General features: G+C 53.3%; 7 protein-coding genes across 7 annotated transcripts; 6 read left to right on the forward strand and 1 right to left on the reverse strand.

Annotated features, from left to right (window-relative positions):
• Positions 1 to 5,506: 5,506 nt before the first annotated feature.
• Positions 5,507 to 6,319, forward strand: GLOTRDRAFT_95962 (uncharacterized protein; the record flags this gene model as incomplete). Its single annotated transcript, XM_007871330.1, has 1 exon — positions 5,507 to 6,319. One exon carries the CDS (start codon positions 5,507 to 5,509, stop codon positions 6,317 to 6,319), a length of 813 nt encoding a protein of 270 aa, XP_007869521.1.
• A 913-nt stretch (positions 6,320 to 7,232) lies between these two features.
• GLOTRDRAFT_65249 (uncharacterized protein) lies at positions 7,233 to 8,985 on the reverse strand. Its single transcript, XM_007871331.1, has 7 exons — positions 8,807 to 8,985; positions 8,696 to 8,743; positions 8,569 to 8,642; positions 8,418 to 8,520; positions 8,143 to 8,363; positions 7,778 to 8,090; positions 7,233 to 7,715 (listed from the first exon to the last, which is right to left on the reverse strand). Exons 1-7 carry the CDS (start codon positions 8,886 to 8,888, stop codon positions 7,369 to 7,371), a joined length of 1,188 nt encoding a protein of 395 aa, XP_007869522.1. The 5' UTR covers positions 8,889 to 8,985; the 3' UTR covers positions 7,233 to 7,368.
• A 143-nt stretch (positions 8,986 to 9,128) lies between these two features.
• GLOTRDRAFT_140715 (uncharacterized protein) lies at positions 9,129 to 11,217 on the forward strand. The gene is made up of 11 exons (XM_007871332.1): positions 9,129 to 9,311; positions 9,380 to 9,441; positions 9,507 to 9,596; positions 9,662 to 9,803; positions 9,857 to 9,946; positions 10,007 to 10,311; positions 10,361 to 10,429; positions 10,482 to 10,521; positions 10,574 to 10,630; positions 10,685 to 10,789; positions 10,841 to 11,217. The coding sequence occupies exons 1-11, from the start codon at positions 9,173 to 9,175 to the stop codon at positions 11,089 to 11,091; spliced, it is 1,350 nt and encodes a 449-aa protein (XP_007869523.1). The 5' UTR covers positions 9,129 to 9,172; the 3' UTR covers positions 11,092 to 11,217.
• Positions 11,218 to 13,457: 2,240 nt separating this feature from the next.
• GLOTRDRAFT_140716 (uncharacterized protein) lies at positions 13,458 to 16,830 on the forward strand (the record flags this gene model as incomplete). Its single annotated transcript, XM_007871333.1, has 5 exons — positions 13,458 to 14,756; positions 15,541 to 15,841; positions 15,889 to 15,968; positions 16,017 to 16,191; positions 16,250 to 16,830. 5 exons carry the CDS (start codon positions 13,458 to 13,460, stop codon positions 16,684 to 16,686), a joined length of 2,292 nt encoding a protein of 763 aa, XP_007869524.1. The 3' UTR covers positions 16,687 to 16,830.
• Positions 16,831 to 17,068: 238 nt separating this feature from the next.
• On the forward strand, positions 17,069 to 18,045 carry GLOTRDRAFT_132485 (mitochondrial glyco protein; the record flags this gene model as incomplete). Its single annotated transcript, XM_007871334.1, has 4 exons — positions 17,069 to 17,359; positions 17,411 to 17,469; positions 17,523 to 17,937; positions 17,998 to 18,045. The coding sequence occupies 4 exons, from the start codon at positions 17,069 to 17,071 to the stop codon at positions 18,043 to 18,045; spliced, it is 813 nt and encodes a 270-aa protein (XP_007869525.1).
• Positions 18,046 to 22,739: 4,694 nt separating this feature from the next.
• On the forward strand, positions 22,740 to 23,703 carry GLOTRDRAFT_132486 (Clavaminate synthase-like protein; the record flags this gene model as incomplete). Its single annotated transcript, XM_007871335.1, has 3 exons — positions 22,740 to 22,970; positions 23,237 to 23,338; positions 23,398 to 23,703. 3 exons carry the CDS (start codon positions 22,740 to 22,742, stop codon positions 23,701 to 23,703), a joined length of 639 nt encoding a protein of 212 aa, XP_007869526.1.
• A 705-nt stretch (positions 23,704 to 24,408) lies between these two features.
• Positions 24,409 to 26,709, forward strand: GLOTRDRAFT_117738 (uncharacterized protein). The gene is made up of 7 exons (XM_007871336.1): positions 24,409 to 24,544; positions 24,612 to 24,692; positions 24,773 to 24,848; positions 24,900 to 25,186; positions 25,245 to 26,161; positions 26,220 to 26,283; positions 26,342 to 26,709. Exons 1-7 carry the CDS (start codon positions 24,491 to 24,493, stop codon positions 26,471 to 26,473), a joined length of 1,611 nt encoding a protein of 536 aa, XP_007869527.1. The 5' UTR covers positions 24,409 to 24,490; the 3' UTR covers positions 26,474 to 26,709.
• Positions 26,710 to 26,814: the final 105 nt, after the last annotated feature.

Here is a 26,814-nt window from a genome sequence, read left to right on the forward strand (position 1 = left end):
GACCAGGTAGGTAGAGATCAACGTCAGAAGATCGGGGTCGGCAAATGGTGATGAAGGAATAGGAAGGCAGAGTAAGCTGAGGTGGGCGGGAAGGTCGGTGTCCCAATTGTCGCCAGAAGGATTTGGAGAAGTCAGCGAGAGACACTGAGACATAAGAACCGGGCGTATGCCGCTTAAGAAATTCGTGGAGACGGAATACTGAGCAAGTCAGCGCAAAGAAATCTCATGTACCGGACCGGGACTCACCATCTCGAGACTAACAAGCTTCCCTCCGATACTCAGGGCCGCTCTCTCTATGTCCATATCACCCGGCTTCAGCTCTCTAAGCTTCACAAGTGCTAACATGGCGGGCTGAACGATCTTCTTGATACTTGTGACATTCCAGGCTTCCGGTGATGCCTTGGACGCTCGAACCTTGCCGGAGGCCTTCCACCCTGATTCCACGGCAGAAGAAAGACTCTGAGATGCTTCATTCACGGTGCGCATTGACATTATGCGCTCATCTTCTGCCGCTTGGGCTGGTGCTCTGCGCTTGCCCTTCACGTCTTTCGGCTTCGAGATAGTAAGCCCTGTCGCGAGCTGCTGTGCGAGCTCATCCGGAGACGTGCCCTTGGACTTGGCGACTCTAGGCTGAGACGTACGTAGTCGAGTAGATTGTATAGCGGGCATCACTGAGTGCACTGTGCTAGTCGCCGTGTGGGTCGTCGAGGTCGATGTTGAAGCTTAAGTGGAACACTCGCCTCACGGTCACACGCGCGCGCTCCCACACGCGTCGGGTCACATGATCGCGTATACTAGTATTGTGGCACGAATGCGTGTCGCCCACACCAACTCCGGATTCACAATCGACGATGTTTATTCCTGCAGATGCTCTGAACTCAAACCGCTATATATCCGACAAGATGGGTACGCTATTTGTGAGATATACCACCTGTCAAACGTCCATCCACCAAATTCAATGCACATACATCCACGACGCGACAAATATAGCTGATGAGGTATTGTAAATGAGGGATAGCTTTCTACGTGAATGCACTCACTTGTGAACTTCATGACTGCCTGGATAAAGACCACTTGATGTTGACCTGATGGCTCGTATCTCGAAAGATATACCTCGAGGGCAATGGCACAAAAATTCGGTGAGCAAACCTGAACGTTCGAGGTTTGGACACTACATCACTGCAGTCCCAGTTCTGAACGCTGCAGTAGCCATGTGAAGGTGAGCGTAATGTAAGTCTCGTCTTCTCGTACGTCGAGCGCCGCTCGGGAACATTGACACTCCCTCATGGTAAACTTACATTGCAAGGTGTAGGGTCTCCAACGCACACGGGAGCCGCGCACAAAGGCACGTCCGTAGCGAGCGTCGGACAAGCCGACCTCAAACCACAGTCTTGTCTCCCAGTCAGATTCCCCCACAATGTAAAGTTCTGTCTAGGGAGCCCGAATGGCCATAACCATCGATTGCATCGACTGCCTCGTTCCCAAAGACAGCACAGTCTCGTTCTGGGAATGGATATCCGGTAAGTCACAGCGTCAGCCCGGCATGGACCGAGCAATCTTTCGGCCCTACTAGGGCCGAAAGCGACGCAGACGAAGGCAGAGACAATACACAGATTCGCCCACCTACTACGGCAGCCTTGTATCTCTCCGCCCCTCCTCATCCCTTAGACGGCTCTTAGGGTGTTAGAGAGATAGCAGCGCCGCATTACGACACGACGACGAAGCGTTCGCTCGCAAGCGCAGGTTGGCAGAGCAACCTCGGGTGGGGCGAGCAATACTGCACCAGGTTGGCCGGTGAGAGGAGAGGGGCTGAGAATATGCTTTCTTATACTGATACCTGGCCAGGCGTCTGACACGTGCATTTGTAGGCCACGAGGCCAACAAAGATCCACATCTCCGCGCTCGCATGCCCAGTCCCTAGACGGTAATGAATGGCCATCCCTCCTGTGGCAATGTATCTCACCGCTAGACCGCACAGGTAGCGGCCATAGAAGGTACAACGTGTTCCCACCTCAGTAGAACGTTCACAGTCCAATTCCTCCGTCCAAACTCTTCAAATATTGGGACGCTGAAAAGTGCCTATCCCCGAGACACTGGCATGGGAATACCCCAACAGGACTTCTGCCTAGAACTTTAACGGGGTTCCAATCAGTGCTTTCACTCGTTTTTCTGGACCTCAGGGAAATGCGAATCGATGCTGATGCCTCGTGCTGTCCCAAAATATCTCATGGGCGCCTAGAGACGTATACAACACTTTCTCGTTTCCTGGGTTTCCCACCTATGCAGCCTTCCGACAGCAACACTCGTCCCGGACAAGATTGCGCCGCCGATCTACTACATTCGCGAGTGAGCGGGCTCACCGCTCATGTGCGATCCAACAAACAGTTCTTTGGAGGCTGGTGTGGTGCCCCGATCGAGCCTGGAGACACCCCTTGTTAGTGGCGAAGGCGGGGCACTGCTGAGGATCGGATGGTAGTGAGTTTCCCCCGTTCTTTTTGGTCCTCGTGCATCTCCTCGAGTCCAAGAGGTGACTCGTAGGATTGTCTGGCCTTGGCCAGGCGGGCGCTGGATAGACTTACGATCTGTTCGATTCTGACGGACATGGTGCACTCGCTTGGGGTATGCAGTGCCGCAGTGGTTGGAATCTCGCTGATCGAAAAAGCTCTGGCTGTTGATCTGTCAGGACACGTCTTATGGCACGCTTGCGCGTAGCAGCAGTAAGAGCTTCGAGGCGAGGATAGGTAGACTATCTCTGATGCATCGAAGGCGTTCTGATAGCGCGACTGCTGCTTCGAGCTGCCAGAAGTGTGTTTGTTGATGAATCAAAGTACGTCAGAGCGTCGCCACCCCACCAGCGCTTGGTGCTCGAGACCATGGCATTGCTGGCAATCTCGCCGTCTATGCATGCATGCTGGTACGCTCTACAACGTACACAGGCGGATGGCTGTTACATAATTTTTGGCCTCCATTCATGGCCGCTTCGGCGCCGTTTCTAACACTGAAAAGTACCAGGTCTTGTGGTGTACTGTTTTTCACGAACGGTTTGGCAGTCAGACTAACGATTTCACTAGGTTGAAGCTCACCAATACATCAAGAATGAGAGAGAGACCAGGACAAATAAATCCTCTTGCAATATCAACTCTGAACTTTCCTGATTCTCCGGACAAGTGAAGCATTGACTCGTAGGTGATTCTATCTTTCAGCTCTCAAGTACCACTAGTCCATCTACGCGTCGAACTACAGTTTTCTGGCTACACGCACTGCACCCGAAAGAGACATAATGCCCGCGAAACATACTGCGCCATCCAGAATCAATGGTGGAAAATCGTAGGATTATCGGATAGAGGAGCTGCGCACATAAATCAAGAATAATAATTGAGTTCAACCACTCCATTAGAACGGAGGGAGCTATCTATTGGTAAGCAAGTTGCAGAAGATTACCAGGACGAACAGCCTGCTCTGCACCAGGGCCAGTCCATTTCAGCTGCAGCCTCCGAGGCCTCGAGGTCGATAGGGTCCAACTCACGCATGAACACGGGACCAGCGCCGCAACTGCCTCAATCTGTAACTCGAAAGGTACATATTGCAGGCTGGAAGGACGAAAAATTCGATGATCATGCCCTGAACGTTCGGGATCCCATATAACTGCAGGGTCCCCAAACGCCACTCAGGGTAAGACGGGTACGACCCAAGCCCTGCCTTCTCGTACGCCCAGCGCCTCATGGGAACATCAACACTCGCTCGTGATTTAATCCCGCGTCGATGGGTCTCAGACGGGAGACGCACATCTGGAATGCACGTTCGCAGCGAGAGCCGGAACTCCCCCGACCTCGGGCTGCAGTTTATCTCCGCGTAAGATCGTCCGCTTCGCGTAGACGAGCCCCGTTACCCTCAAGTGTCAACGCTGTCTCGTGCCCAAAGATCGCGCAGGGTAACAGTGGCCGGAGAAGTTACGGCGCCAGCTTGCTACACTGAGCAAGCAGTCTTCCCATTCCTACACGGACGGAAAGCGACGCAGAGAAAGGCAGGGGCAACACACAACGCGGGACGCGGGACGAGCACCACCGCGAAGGATTGTAGCGAGAAAACGACTGCGAAGACATTCATATATACGTGTAAGGCTCTGGAGCTCATGGATCACGCGGGTAACCTGTGGATAAACATGAGACAGCTGTGGATCCACCTTGAGCCACAATTCCGGTGCATTTCCCGTCGGGGCCGTGCCACACAGGACATCTCCGTTAAGGCATATTTGCCGTTTGGCAGGTACATGTATGGACAGCTCAGGACAGCTCCAGCGAATGGAATACATACATATGCTTGTTGGTCATCTCCCACCGCAACGTTCTGTGGGATGTACTTGCACTGGCTGTAAGATCTGTCGCAATATATTTGGCACTTAGAATCGGCTAACATGACGACTGGCAGCCTAAGCTCGAGATTCTAAGGGGAACGCACTCACCATGACTATGGTATGATACGGCCAGTGGGACCAGCCGGGAAGAACACCATACATGTCTTACAGTCTGGACATCCCGAAGGATATGCGAGTTCCAAAAATTGGCAACCGGTCTGAGCAGTTCCTGAACGTCCCCGGACGTCGCAGCAAGATGCCCAGGTGGCGTGAAGGCAGTCCACCTCATTCCTTCGAGAACGGCGAACTCCCGATCACCACGGCTATTCTCTGCACGTCATGGTGGACGTCGCAGACGGGAGACGCACCCATTGTACAAGCACGTCTGCGAAAGGAGTACCAGTGGCCCCAAGCGCAGTTTATCTCCCCGGAAGACTTCACGGGCCCATTTATGTGACGTACTCGAGTCTGCCAGCAGCAGGTCGAAATCTGGTTCCCGAAGGCGCCTGTCAAGAAGAAGGATGGCAAGCGGGCGACAAGGTCTTGCGCGCCAGTCCAAGGCAGACCTAAGCCGTCTACTCACCACACTCTGCAGGACAGGCAACGTCGAGGAAGGCCACACGATACACGATATCCCACCTCTGCGCCAGCTGCTTGTCTGTCTCGCCCTCTCCGGGCTTTGATGGTTCTTTGGGCATAAGACAAACAGCACCGGTACATCGGGGCACAACGAATGTATCGTTCGCTCGCAAAAGTAGATTGTCTGAGCAATTCTGGGCGAAGCGAGCGATACTGCATACGGGCTGCAGCCGGAAGGTAATGCACGTAGGTATACGTACGCCCCTCTTTATAACGTCAGTTGACGCCCATGATTACTCGAGCATGGAACCTCTTGGTGACATGAGGTTGACATGAGGCTCGGGACAACGGTCACGGTGGGTCATATTTGCTCGTATTTGGCAACGCATTGTGGCGCGCTAGCTCAGTACCTTTGCACCTCTTTTGGATTAATATACCCTCATTACAATGGTCAGTATGATCGTTCCCTGATACTTACTTGAGGAACAATAAGGCGAAAAAGGTCTGGGGTCAGAAGGTATATGACCCATGAGCCGGTGCATCCTAACTCTTAACGCCGAACCTTCAGTCATCATGCGTTATGAGAGTATCACCACCCCTGCGATAGACTCTCCCATGCTTGCTCTACTGACTGATCATTATGCTCATCTGACAGGCGACTCTACCATGCTGCCCATTCCATCTGGACTAACAGGAAGTGTATATCGTATACTGAGCCTCCGGAACCCCGCATACCCGCGACATTTTACCAACGCCATCCATGTCATCATAAAGGATGTTAGGCAGAGCCACGAATTTGCGACAGAACTACGAAGTTATGTGGCCTCTATTCCAGCCGAATGGGTTGGAACATGTGCTACAGTGAGATGCTGCATACATGGATTGACGGCAGCAACATTGTCCACATTTACGAGCCCAGATAATCCATCCACGTGCATAGCGACTCTCTCCTACGTGATGCGCTGGCCACAGGGCCAGGCTTTCTGCTCACACCCATCACCATCTTCATCGGACCTCACACTCGAAGACGGCAGTGCCTATTTCAAGGAACGTTTCCCAGCCAAAGCCAGCTTGGTGGGCTTCGAGCAAACTCTGCTGCTATCACGGGCAGATATCCGACTTGCTCATATCCAGCTCCTTTCTACGCCTCCCATCACTGCCGGCCAGACTAGCCAGCCCACTCTTATCACAGGGCTAGAAGTACGGCCGGAACACCGAGGGCATGGGTATGCTAGATACCTCTGCGAACACGTCGTCAAGGAGCACGGGGAACAAGGAGACGTTCTGGTCCTCGCTAATGTGGACAACCTGGAGGCTGTCGCTCTTTATGTTCGCATGGGTTTCAGGATAGAAAGCATCTACTGCGACGTCGATCTCATGATGTAACCTAAATAGCAGACTTAGAGGAGAGCTACAGTACAGCGCCATGTCTACTGCGTTTCGAGGCGATCACATGCACCCGACCTAACAGCCAATCCAGAGAAGAAAAGCAAACTGGACTGATCAAGCTTCAAGCTTTGCACCGATATCGGCCACGCTAGTAGAGATTATCGCGAGCGCAATGATACTCAATCAATCAAGACATACCTCTAAAAGCCCCAGCCTAGCATATACGTAGCTGCACGCCGAAACGCGCAAAGAGAAAAATTAGTGTCCTCTGTATATCCAGACTAGATCAAGGGCACACGTCCGCCAGGGGAACCTGGCACCGTACGGGGACCGCGAGCACAGGGTAGCAAGTGCATATCCACGTCCAGGGATGCCCCAGTGCCTCGTACACCAGCCATCTCCGTCCCCATTCTAAGGGGAATGTAAGGAGAATGTCCGCCTCAGCCGGGAGAGGCTGGAACAAGCAGAGACAGCCGCTGCAACCACCCTTGGCAGAGTGTCCGCCAAAGGTGTTGAACACTACATCGGTAGAAAGCGCTTTGGCGAGCGCAGGTGATGCCGATAGCACATAGGTGAAAACACTGGACTTGAAGCTACCAGAGTTCGTCGCGCCCAGCTGGGCCCTCCATGCTAAGGACGTGCCACAACATATCTTCAGGCGCACATGAACTGAGGACACGCGAAGCTAGAACAGCCGGCTCGCGAAGGAAAGCCAGAGGCTTTGTCCGTAACGAGCTCGCGGTCTTCGGTCTGCGGTGAAGACAAAGGAGGACGAGTTATGGGGGTCTGCGGGGCGCTATTTATGTCGAGACGGCGTATTCGGAAACATCCGTCTGCTTGAGTCTATTGAATGGGTTGTCGTCGGGTTTACGTCCTGTTGAGGTCAAGGGGAGGCCGAGGCATGATGAGAGCAGCTTTAAGTCATCAGAAGACATTTCGCCGACCGATATCCGGACGTCTCGCAAACGATGCATCTGCAGAAAACACAACGACTGAACAAAAGATAGATAACGATGAGCGCAGCTACCAAAGGACAGCACAAGAGATCATTCATCATATTCGTCCGGAAGCTCGATCCCACTATCCCTCCACCTTGCCGGATCCGCGGGTACCGCCAGATTAATATTCTCATGAATCATGGTATTCCTCAGCAGCCGCACCCTCGTCGTCTTCATCTTCTCCGAGCGTTTCGTGGAAGGGACGAAGTATCTGTTCGCGCACGCCACAAGATTGCGGCGAACGGCGGACTCGACGGGGAAGGTGGCGGAGCGCGGGGAGGGGCCGGGAGACGTGGAGGGTGCGGGGATGACTTGGACTATGGCCTGGGTCTCGATGCTGTGGATCTCGATATTACCATTTGAAAGCAAGGTAGTTATATACGGGTAGTCAAGACCTGAGTGTATAGCGGCAATGAATATATTCGAACCATGGATTGAAGTTAAAGAGGGGGCTTACAAACAGCCTCGGGGTGACTTGGCCACTCCAGAGTTCCACGAACGGGATCTCCTTCCCCGGTAATGAAGACGCCGATCGTGCTTGCACCGGTCCATGAAAGGATCAGGAATTCATTGTCACCGACAACAAGTATGTGCGGCTTGACGGGAGGGTCAGACGAACCCATGCTGGGTGCCTGCGAAAGCGGGAGTAACGGCACAAGAGACGCGGCATGCAAATCAATAATCCCGTAGGTCTTGTCGTCAGCGACGAGGACACAGAGATACCGGCCTGAGCGGCGAGCGATGAGGATGCCTTGATGGAACGGGATATCCTACAGAGCGCATTTAGGGGTGAAGAAACCCGCAGGAAGATAGGAGACTCACTTTCAGAAACAGCAGTCGGTCACTGAGGCTAAAACAAGAGATGCTGGTGCGCTTGATGACGCAGAATTCTACTGCCTCCACTGGATGTGAAGGATCTGCCGGCGGTGAGCGTTTAAGATGCTGGTCTTCCACCGCAAGTGTCACGACATTTCGGATGGGCTTGATGACAGTTGGTGGGACGGGGTCCAGCGAGGGCAGGGTATATACGTGGATCTGTCTGTCTGCGGCAATCTTAAGATTCATGACGATCTCCCCATGTAACGGCGTTATCATACCCGAAAAGATGAGTGCCCGGGATATGCTGGGCAGCAGAGCTATTTCTTCAATTGGCCTTGCATTGGGAAGGCTCTGGCGAGAGAGGAGTTGGTACGACTCTGGCTTGTGCACATCAATACAGTTACGACAAACAAGAATGGATTTACTCACAGTGTTTGGATTGTCTGCCTGTAGCGCATAACGTAGAAGTTCCCCGTTCGAGCAGCCGATATATATCTCTGAGCCTAGTAACCATTAGCTCGTAAGTCCGCCCTATGGTTTCCTAAGTCGCACTCACCTAGAGCTTGGGCACAACGAACCTCGGCAGTAGGTTCAGTTGGATTGTCTGAGGGTCACATGAAAGCATTCTCAGCGGGCCTCGTCCCCAGGATATCGAAACTGCCCTCACCATAACCGGGAAGGACACTGGCTACCAGAGGTTGGATCTGATATGGCGGTACTTTCAAAGGGTTTGTAGGGGCGGAAGTCATCGGTTCAGTGAACGCCGGCTCGATAACAGCAGACGCCTATGTTGTCGACGAGCACGAAAGTGTGTGCCCGACGTCGCTCACGGCGAAGTCGACGAGCGGCTAGCCGAAACGAGACGCGTCGAGGACGCGCGCTCCGGTAGAGCTCCGTGCATTTCCCCTTTGATACATACGTCAATCCAGCGCCAAGGTTCGCGAGAGGGCCGTATAAGGTTGTCACTGCTTTGTACGTTGCCTATGGCCGTCTTTGTTTGCCCAGCTTGCTCGCATTCCTGAGCTTACCGGCAATGGCTCAGAACAAACGTCTGTCTATCTCGAGCGCGAGGAGCGTGGCTGTAAGGTCGCCGTCGCCTATAGCAGCCAGTGTACCTTCGACCGCGGACTCAGACGAGTGGGTGAAGGCATGGCAGGGGGTGCTGGCGAATGGTATGTCTTTGTTTTTCTACAAGGTACGAGCGAAATTGTAAATGCGGCTCACCCCAATGCCACCTTAGACCTTATTGATTCGCCTGTTGTGGCCGTGGATGCCGACACTACGGTCGAAGACGCATGTGAGGTGAGCCCCAGCTGTCCCCCTAACTTTGTTTGAGTGTACTGAGACGGGCCCTCCTTGCGTCGCAGCTTCTTCTGTCCAAGGACTTGGCATGTCTGGCTGTGAAAGCACCAGCGGACCGATCGTCCTCGAAGTCCCCGTTCGTCGGATTATTCGACGTGAGTCGATATGGCTTACTGCGAGTTAAACCCCTGCTAAGATGCACACTTCGTCCCATTCAAAGTTCGCCGACGTTAATGCCTTCTTGACATTAGCCGCCACACGACATACTTTGCACCCAGACTATCTTCGCGACAATCCCAGGATTCACCAAATCGTGGAAGCTGCAAAGTCAGGACCCGACGTCCCTGTGTACCTCGTCAGCAGTACGTCCTAGTTACCACGCACCGGACAAATCGGATTGACCGTCCCTGCCCAGACCTTTCGGAGAAGAATCCGCTGGAGATACTGCCCCACGACGCGACTATTATTTCTCTTCTCGGAGTCTTCTGCAAAGGGACGCATAGAGGTACCGTGTCTTGCATCGCCTCTCGGGCCATGCAGGGAACTGATACGTCGTACCCGCCAGTTCTCATTTCTTCACCATCCTCATCCACCGAGTTCTTGGGCTTCGTCTCAGACCGCAGCCTTCTGTCCTGGTTCTCTAAACACGCGCAAGAAACACCGTCCTTCGCCAAGTTCATCTCGAACCCGCTCAACACCCTTTCCCTTCCGTCCATCAACTTGTATGTCTCGGTCGTCGCGACGACTTCCACCGCGACACTCTTGGACGCGATGCGTCTCATGAGCGACCAAGGAGTCAGTAGCGTTGCTGTTATCGAAGGGGAGGGGGGCTTCCTGCACAGTGCTATCAGCGTGACTGACATCGGCAAGGTTCGGGGTTTTGTTCCATAAGCCGCGTCCGAAGCTGATTTGATTATAGGTTGTGGTACCATCGCAGAGCCCACAGATACTGTCTACCCCTCTGCATCAAGTGATTAATCTCATTAAGGTAATGCTCCCGGATGTTCTGGTTGTTGACAGGTATAAAATGGTTGTTCCAGGAACCTTATGGAGCTACGGACGGAAATGAGAGATATCCTGGTGAGGTTCCAGGCTCCCAACACTATATCCTTGATCTGACTGTTATGAATAGTATATTCCGCTTCACCAAACAGTCCTCTTTCCTATGCTATTGAGAAGATCCTCGCTAGTAGGTCCATGAATTAGTATGCCGCAACCACTTCACTAATTGTGTTCTTGACAGCCAATTCTCACCGCCTATTCATCACCTCTGACTCGACTCGACCCACTTCGCCAGGCATATCCGGCAAACCTAACCACGTCTGCGGCATCGTCTCGGTCGTTGACAGTAAGTTGCTGCCTTGCCCATAGTCCGGCACTTTAATGACGTCACCCCCAGTTCTCTCGCTGTTCGCGCGCATCGCGAACGTACCGGACGTCGACCCGACGCGCATGCAACGCCACCGCCGCGCATCTTCCGCGTCCTCCTCACTGTCCTCTCGCTCGTCTATGTCGGGCAGCGATGCCTTTGCGAGGTCACGGAGCGGCAGTAGGACTAGCGTCAGCAGCCCGACCAAGAGCGGGACCAGCTTGGATGGGTCGTTTGTCTGGGCTGACAGGGTGCCTCAGCCGTCTACGGAGAAGAAATGAAGGACGTATACGACAGAGGCTCAAACGTCGTCCACCTATGGAAGACTGTATTACTTCATACTATTGAATAAGCTTGTGGTTGTAAGATATAATGTTGCAGAAGTGTATATACCAGTGTATTCCACCCACAACGTCATGCATTCAGGCATATTCTACATATTATAAATACATAAGCGCATGTAGGGATGGCTCTCCCCTGTATGTGACTCAAGCGAGACGTCCTAATTATAAGATAATTTATCGTCTACTCACGCGCAGTGTCGAGCTTACAATAGGGAGGTGTAGACTGTCGCTGAGCGCTGAGCGGCCATATATACGTCTATTTGTGGGTATCGTGGGAAGACTTTGTACCTGCTCTATTCTGTGGTTCGCGACCCTTCAGTCCTTGCTCACTTGTATCCTGCAAAATGTCGGACGGTATCGCGTGGCAGGAAAAACTTAGGTGAGCTAGCGCCTACCCGGTGGATCCTGTCCCGTTGATAATCGAAAGTAGCTGTGAACAAAGTCCCTACTGAAATCTTGAACGAGATTTTCAAAGCTGTAGCAAAGGAGTGCAATGCAAGTTCTCACTTTCTCTGCCTGGTACGGCTGTCCGGCATTTCCGAGTATTGGCGAGAGGTGGTGGTCGGAAACCCCACGCTCTGGGCGGATATCCATCTCAATTATTGCAATCCGAATTCAGAACATGAGCTGGAAGTCGCCAAACTATACTCAAGCCGCTCGAAGGCGCACTTGGTTAATCTCTTCCTGCGAGAAGGAGTAGCCGAAAGTCACCTCACAGACGACCCACACCAACTCAATCAGGCTCTCATATCCATTTCAGAACGCTGGGGCTCGTTCGCTTCTGCAACTGCATGAGTCGGGTCTTGCATGCTGGTCTTGCCCCTAATCTCAAGCACGTAACTCTGCGAACCCTGAACACATAGATGAGTATCACTCGCACCACGCCTTGTCTGGGCATGTATTTCAGGCCCCCGCTCTCGCTGAATTACACCTCCGATCCAAGATGCTCATTTATACGCCCCAGTGCTTCCTGTTATCACAAATTTCCGTCCTAGAGCTTGCTTATGATCCTCCAGACTATGATTTCTTTCCCATAGGATGGTGGGAAATACATTCAATACTATCGCAATGCCCGCTTCTGCAGCGGCTGAGACTCCGCTTGAGCGTCGAGGAAGATGCCCAAGACTGGAATAGGTGACCCTACCGCAAGCTAGTGTTACCGCGTAGCGTGAACTGGACCTTGGCTTCCGCAGTGACTCTCTGAGCAAGTACATTGTCAGAGGTGTTTCCATGCCGAACCTGGAGAAGCTTTGTCTATCCGTTATACCAGCCGTCACCCTTTCCCAATTTGAAACAAAGTTATCCTGCGCTCCACTCGATTTCATCCCACAATCTTATTCTGTATTCCTTTGAAGGTCCAGTCCCTCTCCTACGCGCCTGCAAGGATGTGGAGCACCTCCAAATTAGCGAAAACCACATTGACAAACTCGAGGAGATCCTCAGGACCCTTATAGAACCTGGCAATGAACCGAATGGCCCGGACCCGATCCTGCCGAATCTGCACACCCTAAGCATTCGTCACTTAGATTGCCAGAAGGATGGTGTATACTGTGCCTTAAGTGCCAGGTCTATCCGTGCTTTTTTGGAAAGACGGCTTGCGCCGGGCAAACCTGTGAAGACTCTGTATATGGAAGACCGCGAGACAGACAAATTCCGACACCTTGGGCTGCTTCTTGAGCTGATTAACAGTCCCCCACCCGATGAACCTTGGATGGATGTGTGAGACGACTACGTATTACCTTCCTCCTGTCTTCCACTCTCCGCTGCGTCGGTCTATAGGAGGCTTGAGACCAGGTGAATTGCGAAGTATGCTCTTTTGACAGAGCCTCGCAGGGTCCATAGACCGTTTGTATGCCGGTATAGAGGTGTTCACCCCGAGGTTGATTGCTATCAATTCCCGTAAGACAGTGTACTATTCGCTGTATACGCGAGCAACGCAATGCAGATAATATATTAATATTCAATTGCGAGGGAGACGCGTCTGTGGGAGAGGTTGGGCTGAGGTGCTACTTGCCTGGTGAATGTCGTGGGAACATTGTGGCATCCGAGTCGGACGTTGGCTCTCTCGTTTGTTCCTTACTTCTTGCTCTTCTCACTAGGACTGAACATAGCTCGCTACACCTTTGCATGATGCTACGTCGATTGTTGTATCTCTCGAAAATGCTCGATGCTATCGCAACGCGGACACAGAAGTGTAAGTGGCGTTTCCCTGCTAGTGGCCCTGCTTCCCGCTGATCCAAATGTCTTGAGTCACGGTCGCATTTGTGGACAGGGTTCCCCCAGAAATACTTACTGAAATCTTCATGCTTGTTTCAAAAGGGTACGAGGCGCAGACCCACTTCCGCTGCCTCCTAGCTTTGTCCAGCGTCTCGAAGTACTGGCGAGAGGTGGCGATTGAAAGTCCCTTGCTCTGGTCGGACATCCATATCATTTATTGCAATCCGCGTGCAGAGAACGAACTGCAAATAGCCCAGCTATACACGACTCGGTCCAAAAAGCTCTGGGTCAATCTCTTCCTCTACGAGGGCACAGCGACAGAACACCTAGAAGAGGAATGCCCTCAGCCAGAATGGCCTCAACTCGATAAGACTCTCACCTCGACTTCACAACGCTGGCGCTCGCTCGTTGTGGCCGGCCTCTCTACTCGCTTCTGCGCCTGCATTTGTCGTCTCCTTTATACTGACCTCGCCCCGAACCTCGAGACCATAAGTCTGTACACTCCTGAGCTCATGGACTGTTTCATTAGGCTGCGCGCGACCAGTGGGACGGTACTGCGTGCACCAGCCCTAGCTGCATTGCATCTTCGATCCGAGACGCTTGTTCTCATGCCCGAGCGGTTCACCTTATCCCGGCTGTCCGTGCTTGAACTGGTTTACGAACGTCCGCCCTCGAGTCCTTCTACTCTGGAATGGCGGAAACTGCGTGTCCTGCTCGCCCAATGCCCGTTCCTGCAGCGGATGAGACTCCGCTTGACTATCGTCGAAGATACTCAAGAGTGGGAAAGATGGCCCTACCGCGAGCTGACCTTCCCGCTCTTGCACGAGCTGGACCTAAGCTTCCGTAGTCTCAATGCCACTGCTGCCCTGACCAATCATGTCATCAGAGGTCTTTCAGCTCCGAACCTGGAGAAACTATGCCTATCCACTATCCCGGACGCCATGTCCCTGTCTCGTTTCGAAGCAAAGTATCCCGCGCTCCGCATGATTTCCTTCCGCGACCCAAGCTTGGGGGCTCCCATTTATTTTCTAAGCGCCTGCGGGGATGTGGAACACCTCCAGATCAGTGGTTCTGAGATTGACACAACTGAGTTGATCGTTAAGACACTTACGGAACCTAGATATTTCCTCAATGAAACACTCACATCCAACCCGATCCTGCCGAAGTTGCGCACCTTGAACATTCGTGAACTGGGTGGCTGGAGGGACGGTCGTTTCTGCAGCTTAAGCGCTAGCCTTGTCCAGAAGCTTCTGGAGACACGGATTGCGCAGGGCAAGCCGCTGGAAAAGTTGTATTTGGCGGACCGCGAGATAGACAGATTCCGACACCTCGGACGGTTCGTTGAGTTGACCAACAGCTGTCCGCCCGAGGAGCCTTGGATGGAGGTATGAGAGCAGTGTCGTATTGTTTTCATACCGACCGTGTCTATGTCGCGAGAGTGTACTGAACTCGTTTCCACTCGTCTGATTGGGCTTCGTCCACTGGTTCGTGTCCGGTGAACAATCCTATGGGCGGACATATCCGACCCCTTTATCGACAGTCGTCCATAGCAAAGTATCACTTTTGTTGAACCTGATCGTAGAGCGTCCTGACCCCCACCCGTCCCATATTCAGGCGTGCACCGACATTGGGATATTGGTGGCTTCGGTGTACACCTGCTAGAGGCGTGATGAATTCCAAGTAGTCTCGACTGCAAACCTTCCTGCTGACAGTCTCATGATATCATCAACGATTTGCATTGAATAAAGAACTTTTCTCCCGTAGGTAGCCCAGATTCAGCGCAAAAGCCACAAAACAGGCGCAAGAGTTAAACTTGGCTTGTTAGTCCATTGCCACGTGCTGTCTTACTCAACAGCGCCGGCGCCGGTGAACATCACCGACGTCGCTCGCTCTCCCCGTCGTTCGCCATCGCGTCCTCGACGTTAGCATCCGGCATAAGCAGTTTCAAGAACACAGAAACGTGAGTACAATGAGGAAAAAGACAGTTGGTTGTCGAACAATTCTCGCGCTGGAAAGGCAGCGTCCGATAGTTCTGAGCGGCGACGGTATCGGAATCTGGAGTTTTCAGTCGGAGAGGAGTGGCAGCCCGTTCGGCAAGCCCTTCATTTCCTCTTGTCTTTCCTACACCGTCGTCTACGTCGTATCACAGAACTAACAGCATGCTTGCAGAGTGTTGCCCGCATCCCCCTCGAAATCGTCGTCGTCGTTGTGCTCGTTGTCGTCGCGGTCATGTCCGATGAACATTCGCAGTCGCCTCCCCAGGCCTCGAGCAGCCAGGAGCAGCACCAGCAACCGCCTCCTCCGCCCATGGTTCCCTACGGCCTGCCATACCCACCACCCCCAGGTTATCCGCCCTATTTCTATCCACCACCTCCTGATGGATCGCACGACCCGAACGCACCTCCAGGTGCACCATTCATGGTTCCCTACCCGGCCCCGCCACCTGGGTTTGCTTATGTCTACCCTCCAGGTAAGAACCATGAGTTATTATCCTTGATGGCTGCTTATGCCATGCAGGTTATTACCCACCGCCACCTATGGGCATGCCCATGCCCGCGATGGTCACGAAACCTAAACGCAAGCAGGTTAAAATGGCTGTATGTATATGCGTGCTCGTGATTCTTCTACTGCTAAGCCCTGTTTAGTGCACGAATTGTGCCGCCGCATGTAAACGCTGCGATGAAAACCGGCCGTGCGACCGGTGTCAAAAGTACGGTATCGCGGACAGCTGCGTCGATGGAGTGAGGAAGGAGCGGAAGAAAGGAGTCAAGCGGGGTCCATATAAGCGAAAGAGGAAGGGCGACTCGGACTCAGGACTAGGTGCGTCCGCAGGACATTACTTGTATACTAGTCCTGACATTCACCGTGTTGGTCATAGACCCTGCCGCTGCGCCTGCCGTTCCTCCGTCTCAAGCGATCCACCCCGTCTACGGCGCACCGCCGGGGGAAGGATTCTATCCTGTATACTATGCTCCCCCGGGATATGTGCCGCCGCCGGAAGGGGGCGACGTGAGCGCACCCGCCCAGCCTTACTACCCTAGTTACCCGTTCCCTGGCTATCCACCCCCTCCAGCGTCGACGCAATCGTCGCCGGTAACGGTCGAGCCCTCGCAGACGCAGTCAGAGAGCAAGGCCCAGGAGCAGGAGCCGACGGTTGAGAAGACCAAAGAGAAGGAGAAGGGTGAGCGGAAGAAAAAGAAGAAGCGGCGGGTCGACGCTGAGGGCCAGAAGGAGAAGGAGGGTGAGCCTGGGGGAGCGAAACCTACCTCGAACGGCTCGTTCGCTGTCCCTCCTCCTATCATTGCTGTTGGGTGACGGGTTCGCTGTGGGTGTTCAATTCGATCTTATGTTGTTTTTGTTGTTCTTGTTGCCTATTCAATGTTTCTCGCATACGCGCTATATGCTAAACTCCTGCGCTGTAATTCTCTTTCGAGCTTAATGATATGATCACCTCAATTAGTCACAGTTGTGTGAACTCAAAGTCTCAAACGGAGACATTGACCATGGATCGGCAATATCCGGCTCGGGATAGCGCGCCTCTGTTTACCCGTATTTGTATTTTGTGGCACTTACGCGTCTGCAATAAATTTGAGAAGTTATTCTAAGTCCGACTTCACAACTGCACCAGCAGCAGTGTTCTCATTCCTCATTCCTCTTGCCTCGTTCTTCTACGTCTACGCAAGTCTTTAATTTCAAGATGTCTGCTTTCCGCTCTCTCCGTCAAGTCGCTGCGTCTTCGTCTCGCGTCTCTGCATGCAGGGTCGGGACTTCGACGTGCCGGAGCAGGCTGTTGCTGAACTCTGCTACGCGTTTGCCTCTGCGGTCGGCGTCCCGAGCGTTCTCTATCACAGCACGGGCTCAAGGAGAGGCTGCGTCGGATGCTGCGCTCGCGCAGAAGCTCCAGGAGGAGCTGAAGTATGAGCAGGAGGCAGCCGTGGAGGCAGAACCGGAGTTCTTGAAGACGTTCAAGAGCCAGAACGTCTGGCAGGTAAGTTGTGCAGCATTATCTTTGAACAACACCAATCTGACATGTGGACAGATTGAAGATGTTGCAGGGAATGACGAGGTGACGCTCACGCGGAAGTTCGGCAACGAGACGTACGTGCTTCTTCCTACCAGCTACCCATATCCGCGCTAACGTTGACCTCCAGCATCCGTCTCGTCTTCTCCATCGCGGACATCCAGTCGCCACAGGAGAACGAGTTCGACGAGCCCGAGGAGGAGGAGGGCGAGGGCGAGGAGTCCGAGCCCCCAGTCAACTCGTACCCTATCCGGTGCTCGTTCTCGATCACCAAGTCGACCGGGACCGGCGCGCTCAACATCGACGCGATGTGCCAGGAGGGCACGTTCATCGTCGACAACCTGAGCTATTACGCGGACGCGAAGACCGGCACGGAGCTCACCGCCGAGGCGGACTGGAAGCGTCGCGGGCTGTACATCGGGCCGCAGTTCGACACGCTCGACGTGTCCGTCCAGGAGGCGTTTGAGCAGTTCTTGCAGGAGCGCGGGATTAACGAGAACCTTGCTCTGTTCATTCCCGAGTATGCTGAGCACAAGGAGCAGAAGGTGCGTCCCTCCTTCATGCTCCAGTCGCTTCGATGGCTTACCTGTTTGCGTTGTCTATAGGAGTACGTGAAGTGGCTGGAGAACGTCAAGAAATTCGTTGAAGCTTGACGGTTGAATTCATGCCATGCTACGACCACTTAGACAAAAGTATCACCTACCATGACACTTTGCTATCGCTTTGTATTACTCGCATTATGCTTCGATATTAATAATGACTCTGTCACCGCTCTACTCGTTGCCATTTGTAAAATGATGCGTGATGGCCTACGGGGAGGAAGCGCGACGGAAACTACGGATTGCAAGAACCATCATTACATGGATGGTCTACGTACTGGCGGAGTTCGTCCCCCCTGTTCGAGACGCATACTTAGGCAGCAAACTGCCAATCTAAAGCGGAAACAGCAACTACATACGTTCATTATAAATCGAACAGGCTGTCCATCGAAGGATTAGTGAGAAATTTCGATGCGCAAAGCCAATTAGCACACACCTATTTGCTAATGCTATTGTAGACATACAAACATAATGCTCGTGAAAACGAGCAAAGCAAAAAAATTTGAGAACAACACGACAGCCCAAGAGTAGTCTGAATCGAGTTTCATCGTCTTCCACGAAGGAAAACATGATGAGCCGCGAAGTGAACTGAAGGGCAGGGTACCTGTCGACGCGCCCAAACGCTTCGCACTCCCCTCGTACGCCGTCTCGCCTGCTGCACATAAAGAGGCGCAAATGCGAGACGAGACCTCACCCATAGGAGAAGTACTGGGGTTCAACGGGGGCTCACCGATGTTCGGATTTACAGTCACGCCCTGTGCGCTTTCTTTTTTGACGACGCGATTTATTAACGTTACGCGTGCGCACGAACCTCTTCCGTTAACTCTGGACCCGAGGGTGAGGCTCTTCTGACGTGAACGACGGTCTCCTTGGGTCGAGGTGACCGCCGCGGCACACGATGGTACCTGGGCGCGATAGAGAGCGGGAAAACGCAGGACATTCGTCGAAGATGTACACCCACCCGGCCTCCGCGACGCTTTCAAAGCCCAACAGTCCGTGCCCTCCCTCCGTCGCCGAAGATCTTGGGGACGAAGGATTGTCGAGCTGGTTTTCTGGTGCGTCGCGCAGCGGGTTACCGCTGGACTCTGCTAGAGTCAATCGAGGGAGACTAGAATGCTCAGACCTTAGCCCGCTCACGAGCGTGGACGCGCTAGGGCATCCTGTGCGGAGTGAGCCTCGCGGCTTTCGAGCTGTCGTGGTTGAAGAAGAGAAGGCTGAAGCTGGATTCGCCTGTTAAAACATCTCGGGGGATGCCGTGATGTCGTTCGTCTCCCACGCATATTCTGCAGAAATATCAGCATACATCGGACGGGCCACGATAATCAAGCACCTTTGCCCGGGAATCCTGTGGAAGTACATGCGCTCTCTCGCGGATATCTAATGAAATATCATCTTCCCTCGACACCCTAGCAGTGCCAGTCACCCTCTGGAGCTTCTTCACCCAACCCCTCAACGAGTTTCCCGAGACATCTGAACCTTCCAATATCTCCTGGCATTCAAAAAATATCTTCTTAACCGGACAGCCCGATGAATGCCTCGCGTATAGAAGGTTCCGAATGGGTCCTACATCTAGACAGTAATCTCACCATCCGATCCTCAGGGTATAGAACCTCGTGGATCGTTGTTCTGAGGAAACTGCGTTCCTGATCGCGTCCCTAAGCAGCTGAATAACGCCTTCCATGTCAGGTCCTGATAAACTGTCGACATGAATATGCTGCACTTTGTCACGAGAGGACAGGAAGATGTCCATGCTTGTACTTCCTTCAGCGGCGGAAGGGTGCAACATCGGAGTAGCAAGCACTGTCTTCTGAAGGGCCGGAAAATGAGTAGGGGAAGCCAAGGGCTTAGCCCGCAAGCATAGCACTTGCAGGTTCGGGCGAGAGACGCCTTGGCAGAAATACCGGGAGACTCCCTGTCGAACAATTCACATTTCATTTCAAGTATAACAAGTGCGCGCTGAAGGCCCGCAGGTAATGACTCGACCGTAACAGTGCTTTTGTACCGTACAACTACTACTCAGCGCATTCAGAGACTAACTCATGCAGATCAGAATTTCAAATTACCTGTGGTTCGTCAAAGTTGAGTGGCCTTCACTTACAAGGAGGCCCTGCAGACATCTATTCACAAATCTAAGTCGTCTTCCGCGGGCTTCCCCTCAACCAACTCTACGAGCAGCTGTAGGTGCCGGAGGTCACCAATCTCGTCTGAAGACAGATTCAGTATTTGTATAGGTGAACGGGATGCAACTCGAGCGGCCAAGAATTGTCGGATAGGTCTATCACTCAAGGGCGCGTGCCAGCCTCCTCGGCCCTGAGCCGCAGTATGGTTGATAGCGAGACTACGCAAGTTTTGTAAAACGGCACAATAGTTATATGCCCGCGCCGTCCGTGGGTACCTGGGTGGCGGGGCTTTCCCTCGATGCCACAAGCATGTACGGCTGGAAGTTGTGGAACTGGGACAGCAGCTTTTCCTCAAAGGTCCTCAGCTTGCTGCCGCCTGAGTCTTTCCTGCGGTTTCCTCCCGCACTGTAATTCCCCAGTGAAGCTGTATCTCAGACTTCGATAAAATAACGAGTTCCTTGCGACGCTTGAACGTGTCATAATCTCCACGATCGCTTCCCTCTCTGATCCCTTCTCCGTAATTAATACCTGCTCATAACATATATGAGAGCGGTATCCGGATCACGTAGGAGCTGCTATGATCAAAGTAGCATTCCTGTGCTGCGGGTGAGAACTGTCCCTTCATTCTCAATCATGGAGATACAATATGCAGTACTAATGACTCTTCTTCAGACGTCCATCCATAGATCAAGCTCGTCTTCCGGAGGTTCTCCTTCGATCAGCTCTACCAGTTGCCTCAGGTGCTGGAGAACCCCAGCCCCATCCGACATAAGGTACAGTGTTTTTACAGGTCTACCGGATCCATTTCGTGCGGCCAGAAATTGCTGGATAGGCCAGCCTCCAAGTTCTCGAGCCCTCGGGTGTTTGATGGCGAGACTGCCCAAGTCCTGTAAAACGGGATCAGGATGACCCTGGAAGTCAAGAGTACACTCGATCAGAAAGTCGATGACGCCCTCGAGTTCCTCCGCCACTCTGGTTACTATCACAACATGTTCCACGCAATTGCAAGCGGATAGTAGGGCATGCATGTCCTGTACAGTAGCTCCTTTGCCAGTGAATGGAGATGTAACATAGCAGAATTCAATTTTGCGTAGTTCAGGATACTGCATGTGGATACAGGAGGCTGGGGCGAGCTCCGACACACGTAGTCTCTCCAATTTGGGACAGGATACTTCTTGGAAGAAATGGGCAGAGAGATTTCGTGTGTTACTGATGTCTAGTGCGCGTAGGGCTGGTAAATCGAGTATTCTGATGCGCCGGTTTTCCGGTTCCCCTAGGCTCTCCGCAAGGTGCAATCGCAGTTTCAGCCGTTCAAGACGATGACAGTGGGTCAACATTTGACGCAACTTGTGCCATTCTACTCCTCGGCCGCCACGAAAGGTTAATGCATGCCCGTCAATCTCCAACGCAGTCAATATAGACAAAGGGAAGGAGTCGGGTGTATCAAAGGGTACGAGTGAGCGGATACGTAGGCTTGTCAAAGCCGGAGTCTGCCATTTGACACCGCGACGTGGATGTCGGCCCATGAAAACGTCAATGGGACACTCTTTAGGTAGACAGACAATATGCTTCACATTGGGCATCGGGACCGTATGCAGCATTTGCACCATGGAGCCGAATAATTTGGAGAAGTTGGGGAAGTCGAAGTTAAGTGAGTGCCAGCGCTCTGATTCCGCTATCAGGATATCAAAGAGTCGACGAAAGAGCTGAATAGCGCAATCTTCACTTCCTCTGGAGTCCGGGCGTACTCTGGGACGTCCGCGATACATCCTTGGCAAGGCCTGTGGCTGTGGCACGGGCGGCATATCCGTGAGGAACAAGTTGAGCGGGCGAGTCTGAGATCGGATCAGATAAAGATTGGCTATGTCAGGTCCGTTACATAGTCCGACGCTAAGGTGCACGTCGGCCCAGAGGATGGTGTTCCCTAGTATCAGCGCCCGCCAGTACTTCGACACGCTTGACATTTGGACCAGATGGAAGAAATGTGAGCATCTTGCGCAGTCTTGTAACACGAGTCCATGAATTTTGCCGAGTATTTCTACAGGGAACTCGTCTATGCCTGTGATGGTGTCCGAACGAGTACTACAATGAGAAAGCAGCCGCTGCGGGAAATCGGCGATGGGCTCACCTTTGCCCACCACTGCGACACTAGTTGCCATCGTTGCAAGCACAAGACGTACCAATTCAAGTGCAATTTGAGTGTTTTACAAGGTATCGTGCTCAGTCTGCAATGCGAATGGGTGGTGGAGAACGTCGAGAGCAGCAATCGCCAGTGTGGCACAAGAGTGTTCCGCGGGTGGCGAGCTTTCCCACGATGCCACAAACATCATTCGCTGGACAGAGTTGAAAGTTGAACTGGTACAACAACTCTTCATGCCAGGCTTCAAGCTCGACTAGGTACTGCAGATGGTCCTGAATCACACCCTGACAATATGCCGCAGGGCTTCTTTCCGAGCTCTGTCGCAGTCGCGCACGCAACAATTCTGCCATCGTCCTGTCCCTGACCCAACACCAATCCCGAAGCTCTCAAATCCTACACCATCCGAGTTCAAGTCAAAAATACTTGACGTAGGCGCAGAAAGCCTGTCCCCTCACATTGTCACTGGGCTGTCCTCGCAGTGGCCGGCCATGACGAAGTGGAAGAGCATCCAAAGTTTGCTTACGGACGAGACCGCCGACATGCTCGTGCCCGTGGAGTTAGGACCCAGGAATGTCGGATACAACATCAAAGCCGATGGTGCTGACTGGGACGGCGGGCAGTGGCAGCGACTGGAGACTCGCTTCAAGTTGTTCGTGGCTTTGCTGGAGAGTGGGCAGTGGAGTGGCGCTGCGTATGTCTCGCAGCTAAATATTGACGAGGTATGCATCTATCCTTCCGAAGCAGCCATCATGGTGCACAGTCTTCGTCGGGTATAGGTCTGTGTCGGCGAGACGCATGCTACACCTCGACGAGGGCTCCGCATCATGAATGTCGGCCAACTCCCTAGGTTCCCTGATCGTCCGCTTGAGCTGTTGCTCACTATGGCCGGGCGGACGATCATGCGATCAAGTGATCTGTGAGTGATAGAATAGACCAGCCATACTCATCTTCCATTACCGGCGCTCCGTTACACGGGGTTTGACAGATTCCTCCCCTCAAAGCCGATGTTCAGCTGCCAATTCCGCACGCACCGGATCTAGCAGCGCCTCCAAATTTATGGATTGGCTCAGCAGATACATATACGCCCGTACGTCTACCACGTTCATTCAAACGCGTGCCTTGTACACATAAACCGTTGCGGCCCAGATCCATCGCGACATCCTCGGCCATAACCTACTCTTCCAAGTTCTCGGCAGTAAAGTCGTCCGCGTCTTTCCTCCCTCCGAAAAGCCCTTCCTCTACATCTCGGAAGAGCCGTGGTTACGGAATACCTCCCTCATACCCTTTGATCACGGCTTCGACGCGGACAGGTGGCCACGATTCCGTGAGGGTGTGAAGGTGTGGTATGAAGCGACGATCGAGCCGGGAGACGCGGTATTTATACCCAAGGGCTGGTACCATTCAGTGAGGGCGCTAGAGGAAAGTATCAGTGTCAATTCGTGGTTTCTGTAAGCTTCTTGGGTTCTCAGAGCCGCCGTCTGACAAACACACGTCCGCGGATTGGGTTACAAGACTCGAGGTTGATGGACGCTTTGGACTGCGTTTACCTCCTGCGTTGACTCTGATTAGAGTGGTGGCGGGATGCCCAATATATATGTTGTGGCAGCTGTTGAGCTGCTCTCCAGTCCCGTGTCCCCTTTGTGCCTGATTGAGGGCTATACTGAGCAGGTGCGATATTTTGAGCGACTCCGTCTCCGCAACTGCGTCGTCGTTCCTAGCTGCGATACTGCTGTTACATCGACGACAGCGTCGACTTGGCGTATTCAACGAGGCTACAGCATAAAGAACGCCAAACGTGATGTCACCCGCGTCCGCCTGAGCAGCCGACGCCCCACCTGTTTGTTTCCGGTAGCACGATACGATATTGCAGCGGATGCGTTCCCACCGCGCAATTCAGCTGAGAGTTCACGTATACATCCCGCTCTGTGCATGAAAGATGGCCTTCGGCCGTAGAAGGTTGACTGCTATCTGCCAAGTGCACCCGATACTCAGGGCTGCTCGGTGTCCGGAGGGGGCGCGGAGACTTGACGATGGCTCGAACGGGTCCGGATTTCCCGGAATGGCTACCGGCAGCACCGATCGGTCCTGACGCGGAGCCTATTGTCCCGGGCCTCGGCACCTTGACTCAAGGCAGGGAGCGGGCCTATATTGATCTGCGTCATGTCTGCAGGGCTGCGCAACTTTTCTTATACCTCTAACGTCCCTCTCACGACCCCGTTTACGACTTGAATACCTCAAGATGGGTTCCCCTCTAGATACCCCCATATTGCCACTGTTGAAAGTAGTCTTTGAGGTGAGCAGCGATGAGGATTTTGGGTGCACTATCGTCGAGCTAACATGCACGGGAACGCGCGGCACAGTCGATACTGGAGGTGTTCCTGCTTTGTCTAGCGGGATATATCCTTGCAAGAAAGGGAGTGCTCGACAAGAAGACTCAGAAAGTATGTGTTTTAGTCGTTATCGATGTTGCCAGGAATGTATATCTGACGTTAACCCTGCCCGCATATGAACGCTCCAATAGCAATTGAACCGCGTCAACGTTTCATTATTCACGCCATCGCTGTTGTTCTCGAAAGTAGCGTTCTTCTTGTCGCCTGGTGAGTCCCCTTGCTCGTCGGCGTGCTCATGTGGTTAAGGACGTCTTACAGCGAAACTGAAGGAACTATGGATCATCCCAATATTTTTCACTGTTACCACTGTGGCATCCATGGCCGTCGCGTATGTCCTGGGCGTCACGTTCAGGCTGAAGCGGTCACAACGTAGTTTTGCGATTGCGGCAGCCATGTTCATGAACTCCAACTCGTTGCCCATCGCGTTGATGCAGAGTCTGGTTATCACAGTGCCCGGCCTGAAGTGGGGAGACGATGATAACAAGGATGCGATGGTGGGAAGGGCGCTGACTTATCTCGTCCTGCACAGTACCATGGGTATGGTGGTAAGTGGCACCGTGTTTCGCTCATCATATCATCTCTTAATCTAGGCCTTGGATGCAGCTGCGCTGGAGCTACGGAGTCCGTTTGTTGGCTCAAGCTGATCCGGAACCGGTTGAGATGAGGGATACGAATGAAGCTACTCCTCTGCTGGAACCTGATGAAACCGCCTTCCCTCCATCCGCGGAAGAAGAGCAGATCCACCGTCACGAATACCCAGAGCAGCGGCAAACCAGTACGTCGTCATCCACGCAGGTCAGCGGGAAATCTACGCCAGAAATTACCGTCGCTCGCCCCAACGACCACCTTAAGCCCGACGCGGCATACCAGCCTAAAGACCGGGCCGCGGATGACACCACGTCCGCTGAGTACGACAGCGCAACCATCGACGACGACGATTCCGACGAGCTCCTCATTGGCCGCCCCGTCACGGAACCGACGTCGTCCCGGTTCCAGTCGCGCATGCGGCAGACGAAGACGAAGTTCAGGAAAGGCTGGAAGAAGCTCAACGACTTCATGACCGCGCCCCTGTGGGCCGCTCTGGCGAGTCTCATCGTCGCGCTCATACAGCCGCTGCAGCACATCATGAACGAGCACCTCGTGCCCGTCAAAGGCGCGCTCAACTCCGCGGGCAACTGCTCCATCCCGATCACCCTCGTTGTGCTCGGCGCGTACTTCTACACGCCGCCGGATCCGGAGAGCAACAAGCGCAAGCTGCCGACACACAGCAGCGATGGCGGGCTGCGCAGCGTGCCGTCGCAGGTGTCGCTTGCGGGGCATATGAAGAATATGTTTGCGAGGGCGAAGCGCAGTCAGGGGATACGGACGCTGATGAATGCGTCGGGCGATGAGGGGAAGAGGCCCGGCGAGACGAAGACGGTGTTCATTGCTGTGCTGGCGAGGATGGTGATTACGCCTCTGGTGCTCCTGCCTGCGATGGCGTTGTCGGCCAAGTTCGATTGGCAGCGCGTTCTGGAAGAGTGAGTCTACTTGGTTTTTGGAGTGTCCGAAGGAGTGCTGACGATTGGACTTCCCCAGCCCGGTATTCGTTGTCTCGAACGTGCTCCTGATTTCGTCGCCGCCTGCACTCACATTAGCTCAGGTACGTTTCGTAAGTTCTCATCGAGTAGTAGCCAACCTGACGATTCTCCCTCTTGCAGATCACACAAGCCGCGTCTGGAGACGCCTTCGAGCGGCTCATCAGCCGTACCATTTTCTGGGCGTACTGTGTGGTGACCCCGCCAGCAACCATCATCTTCGTGGTTGTCGGTCTCCTGTTGTCCAAGTTATAGTACCTTTCTTCATACGCACGTTGTTATGATTTTTACTTCATCCCTCAACCCTCTGCCCATTCCCTAGACATCCAATCACCCTCGTATGCACGCGATCCTGTATCCAAAATGTCTTCCTCTTCTTGTAGACGTCGGTTGTTGTGCCGGCTCAATGGGCCCTTGTATCTTACATAGGTTACTGGCGAAACACGGGGTTGTGTCTAATAATGCCACGTATATATTTCTTTTGTTTGCACTGTGTACGGACGCTCGGATTCGACTTGGTCATTCCGTGTTTGCTGCGGGGAGTCCAACTCTTGACTTCCCTTCAGCAATGGCAAGCATTGCGCTGCACCACAGCA

The sequence above is a fragment of the Gloeophyllum trabeum genome (assembly GCF_000344685.1).
Source record: "Gloeophyllum trabeum ATCC 11539 unplaced genomic scaffold GLOTRscaffold_00013, whole genome shotgun sequence".
NCBI classification, from domain to species: domain Eukaryota; kingdom Fungi; phylum Basidiomycota; class Agaricomycetes; order Gloeophyllales; family Gloeophyllaceae; genus Gloeophyllum; species Gloeophyllum trabeum.